The sequence below is a fragment of the Nannospalax galili genome, unplaced genomic scaffold, assembly GCF_000622305.1.
Source record: "Nannospalax galili isolate Female #2095 unplaced genomic scaffold, S.galili_v1.0 scaffold881, whole genome shotgun sequence".
Taxonomy (NCBI): Eukaryota; Metazoa; Chordata; class Mammalia; order Rodentia; family Spalacidae; genus Nannospalax; species Nannospalax galili.
Window position 1 is genome coordinate 603,441 of NW_008344709.1, and position 5,099 is coordinate 608,539.

General features: G+C 37.4%; 1 protein-coding gene across 2 annotated transcripts; it reads left to right on the forward strand.

The window, feature by feature from the left end:
- The first annotated feature begins 3,092 nt into the window (after positions 1 to 3,092).
- Positions 3,093 to 4,487, forward strand: LOC103740365 (olfactory receptor 8B3-like). 2 transcript variants are annotated; one of them, XM_017800086.1, is made up of 2 exons: positions 3,093 to 4,008; positions 4,468 to 4,487. In XM_017800086.1, the coding sequence occupies exons 1-2, from the start codon at positions 3,093 to 3,095 to the stop codon at positions 4,485 to 4,487; spliced, it is 936 nt and encodes a 311-aa protein (XP_017655575.1). The 2 variants fall into 2 exon arrangements, with proteins under 2 accessions (XP_017655575.1, XP_008839166.1); XM_008840944.1 differs by lacking the exon at positions 4,468 to 4,487 and having other exon boundaries at positions 3,093 to 4,025.
- The last annotated feature ends 612 nt before the right edge of the window (positions 4,488 to 5,099 follow it).

The window sequence follows — 5,099 nt, forward strand, 5'->3', positions numbered from 1 at the left end:
CAAGATGCATGTTCAATGTAGCCTAGACATTTCTGAAAAATGGTAAGCATGCCAAACAGACTTGACAAATAATAGTCCTCTAGCCTTGGCCTCCTGTGTACTAGAGTTCCAGGAATGTGTTACTGGCTTTTTCAAATATTAGTAGGTTTTACTCAATACACTGACTATTGACAGATTGTGGATGTTCATATGCACACTTTGTGTGACATTAATATAATGTGAGGTTCTTCTATTTGAACACCTCGCATGGTGAATAAAAAACATAAAAGAGGGTCAGCTTGCCTGGTATATTCTTTCTACAATTTAGGCAATGTTACCAATCTATTTTCAAATATGTATCACTTGAATAACTAATACACATGCTAAAAATGAATGCGACCCATAACAGATGTCTAAAAGTTATAGATAGGTACAATCTGAAGCTGTAGTTTATCTATTTCAAACACCCCTCCTGTAGCCAGTAATCTCTTGAGTAGCAGTAACTCCATTTTGCTTTGAATTTAAGGACTTTTTAAATTTGTGATATTATCAATTAATATTAATTAATCTGCAGAAAATCTTTTGTAAGTAGAAGAGTACATGGACCTCCAGTGGTGACTTTTTACTATTTCCTGTAGGCAGGGCTTTATTCCACCAATTTCCAGTTTCTTTTATAAGATCACCACAACAATTCTATGTAAGATGTTCAATATTTACAATTTTTATTTTACAAGGAAAAACTGTAGGGATAGATATATTAGTTAACTCGTCCAATCTATCATGGTAAGGCCGTATAGGAGAAGAACCAAACACAAATCCTCTAAGCCTGTAGCCCCCATTCTATTCTATAAAGGTGGTAGAAATTGATGACCCTATTCCTAATATATTGTGTTAAAGACAGCTAAGAAAGACATTCAAGAAGAAATTTATACTAAGTGTAATATTTTTTTTTTAAATTCTGCAACACGTTGTAGTGATTTGGAGGACCGGGAATTTTAGTTTGATAATAAAGTACTTGCGTAGCATGCATGAAGTGCTGAGATGCTTCTACAGAGACCAAAGAGAAAAGAACTACAAATTGTTTTAAAGAATATGATTTGTGAGTAATACCATGAGGGGGAATACCTCAGTTCTCTTATCATTGAGTTGGTTAGCAAATATTTCAACAATAAGAAGACTCTTAGGCATTACCCTAAAGATGTGTGAACAATGGGAAAAAGAATAAAAACAATATTTTCCCTGAGGAGATGATGGTGACTGGGAGATGAGAAATCAGAATTGACTCATGCACAGCAGGTTTACAATCCCCAAAGAGGAGGACATGAGCACCTTAAATACAGATACCTCAAGGAAATAACAGTACACAGGCTCCAGTGTGTGAGTGTTATCACCTTATTTGCTGCTATATCTGTTTCCTGGAAAGGTACTGAGAAGGCTTATACTTTACATACAGCCAAATATGTTACAAGATTAAACTCATATGGAGACTGGTTTCTAAGTGGATAGTGTGATAGTAGACAATATACTATATATAGTTGATTATGTATGATCATTAAACTATGAACAAGTTCAGACATATATTCAGAGTGTTAACGAAATTATTGTGCAGCAAACTCTTAGAATTAAAAACATGTGTCAGAGCCTGATATTGCCCATCCAGGAACACAGCAATAATTAGTGATAAGGAAAACATTTTCTTTCTTATGTAGGTAAGTTTTGAAATTAGTCATGACACTTTATTGAATTTTTAAACAACTTCATTAAGATAACAGTAAAAAGTAAAATGGTATAAGAATGCCTATAACATTGTTCTGACTAACATATGCATTGTGGGATGATCTCTCACTAGAGTTAATTGACATATGACTCCTCTCTACATCATGATTCTTTTGGTGTGTGTAGATTTCATTAAAAGATTATACTCACAAGTATCATACCAGAAAATTCTCCATGCAATATGGCATAGGTAACTGTTACACGTTGAGCACTAGATGTCTAGAACCTAATCATTCTAAATAACTGAACTTTATTATATTTCTTTAATCAGATTCAGTTAATTTTCTCTCCTGAATTGTAGCATCTGACATCCCACTCTCTGTGTGAATACCACTCTTTGAGGCTGCACATTTAATGGATATCATATATTTTCATATTTTCCCTTTTTGCTATGTTTGTTTAATGACTTCACACTGATACTAGTATAAGGATCTGAAATGTGTCTTTCTCTGTCCATTTTTGCAATTCAAAGATTCAAATGAAATTTTCTGATGAATATGTCCTAGATAGGTGAATGGAGTATTTTCAGTTAGTAGGCAATTCTGTTGCACTGCCTTTATTCACACATTATGAATATTTTCTAAAATTATAAATTATCTTATGACTCTACCAGTATCTTTTTATTCAATTGTAAAAGATAGCCTACTATTTTTATAATTTTGTGTATATGTATTGTCTGTCTGTATGTAAGTGCACTGTGTTCTGTCCATGCCTACGGAGGTCAGAAGAGGATGTTGGATGCCATCTGTAGTTACAGATGATTGTTAGCTATTATGTGGGTGCTGGGAACCAAACGTGGGTTTTCCACAAGAGCAGCCATTACTCTTAACTACTAAACTATCTAACAGGCCCTCTACCAGTATCTTGATCATTCCTAGACTCTAATTCTTTTGTTTTGAAATAAGAAAAAGTACTCATAGCTCTACCTCACCCAGAGTTAAGTCTGAGTTGATGGCAACACCAGGATCCCAGAGTTTCTCTCTGGATCAGGAAGAAGAGGAGGGAAGGACAATTCTATCCTAGTGCTTTCAGATTAAAACTTCTTCCTTGATTTAAATTGCAATTATCATGGGCTACAAAAGCCTCAGTATCAGTACTGTAGTTTCAGTTGGAAACGTATTTTACTATAATTAGCTTTCAAGAATCTCATAATGAGATGATGGTCTTACTCAGTATCATGATACCATGAAAGGGGAATTCTCTTAGTTCCTGTTGGAAATTTTCAGACATTCCTATCATATATCTCAAATATATACTAGAAGCAATGGTGGAAAGTCTTGAAAGGTCCTCTAATATCACCATTATTTTTATGTTTTCATAGGTTTGCTTACAAAAGAATGGCTCTGGCAAATGTTTCTAGGGTAACCGAATTCATTCTCTTAGGGTTAACAGAACAACCTTCTCTCCAAATACCCCTGTTCCTGCTCTTTCTAGTAATGTACATGATAACTGCACTTGGGAATTTGGCTTTAATCATTCTAATTGTATTGAATTCTCACCTTCACACCCCCATGTACTTTTTCCTATTTAACTTGTCCTTCGTAGATCTCTGTTATTCTTCTGTGATTACACCCAAAATGCTGATGAACTTCGTACTGATGAAGAACATTATCTCCTATGTAGGTTGCATGACCCAGTTCTACTTATTTTGTTTTTGTGTTATTTCTGAATGTTATGTACTGACATCAATGGCCTATGATCGCTATGTTGCTATCTGCAACCCTCTCTTGTATAACATTGCCATGTCTCCCAAGTTGTGTTCCTATCTTATGTTTGCTTCATATTTGATGGCATTTTCTAGTGCCATGATCCACACTGGATGTTTGCTGAGACTGACCTTCTGTGATAAAAACATCATCAACCACTATTTCTGTGATCTTCTCCCTTTGCTGCAGCTCTCCTGCACCAGCACCTATGTCAATGAAATAGGAATTTTCATTGTAGCAGGAAAAGACGTTATTCTTCCCACTGCTATCATCTTTATTTCCTATGGTTTCATCCTCTCCAGCATTCTTCACATAAGGCCCACTGAGGGCCGGTCCAAAGCATTCAGCACCTGCAGTTCCCACATAATTGCTGTTTCTCTGTTCTTTGGGTCAGGTGCATTTATGTATCTCAAGCCTTCTTCGGTTGGATCAATGGATGAGGGAAAGATATCTTCCACTATTTATACCACTTTGATTCCCATGATGAATCCACTAATTTATAGCTTGAGGAATCGAGATGTTAAAGAAGCCTTGAGAAAAACCTTGAGCAAGAAGCTATTCTAATAAGAAATAAATTTATTTTTGTTCCTTATGAGTGCATATCCTGATGCAACTGTAGGGACCAGGAATGCAGAAGGGAAACAGGGAGGTAAAGGGAAAGAAGGAGCCTGAGGGAGAAGAATAGTAGGATAAAGGTGATACTAAGGGAGAAATATTTAAAAAGGGATTGATTAAAGGGGAGGCAGAGGAGGCCTATTCAAAGACTAAAGGGGAAAAATTCACCAGACACACTATGGGGATGGAAGAAAGCCCTTCCAGAAGCAATATGGTTGTTAAATGAACATCCCAGTGCCAGAGGTGGGTTGCCCCTCTATGAACTGTTGGCCTGAGGGACCCTAGAGGTCCCCCAAACAATAAAGGCTGTTGCCAATAAAGTTGGCTGTACCAGAAGTGGACAGAAAAACCCTAGTGCTGAAGACACTGCATGATGTGAGTTGGGAGAGAGAAAAATCAAGCTTGGTCTAAGTTGGAAACTCCCTGCCACTGGTTGCCTGACTTTCAGGGTGCCAGAAGGTGATAAGCAGGCGACTCGGGGAGAATCATTCCCTATAATTCTGCTCAACCACGGACTCAGCATCTTGCATTATCAACATACCAAGTAAGACATTCCTGCTGATGCAATAGTGGAGTGGTAGTGTATGTACAACCAGCAAATTTTTGATAGGATATAATGCCCACACTTAGGGGTGGAACACACATTTCATACTGTAGACTGGGCCAATCCCCTGTGGCAGGGGAGACTATATGCCCCAGTGGGAAGCCACTGCAATTGATGTGATGCACCTGCTAAAATACCATCCAAGCATTTGTGCTTACACCCATCAGTTAAGTTATTCTAGCAGCCACTGTTCTGATGTTCTTGCTTCTTCTTGTTTGTGTTTTTATAGTAGATAGAATCCCACTGAAATGGGCCAACAGCCCATGGAAAATGAACAATGGAAAAAATTTGGTGCCTTGCCACAATGGGTGGAAAATCATACCATACCTACCACCCCTCCAAGGCTCAGGGACTTTTGAAGAAGAGGTTGGTGGGAAGAATGTAAGAGTTGGAGAAAGGGGTGGAGTGTTAACCTGAAG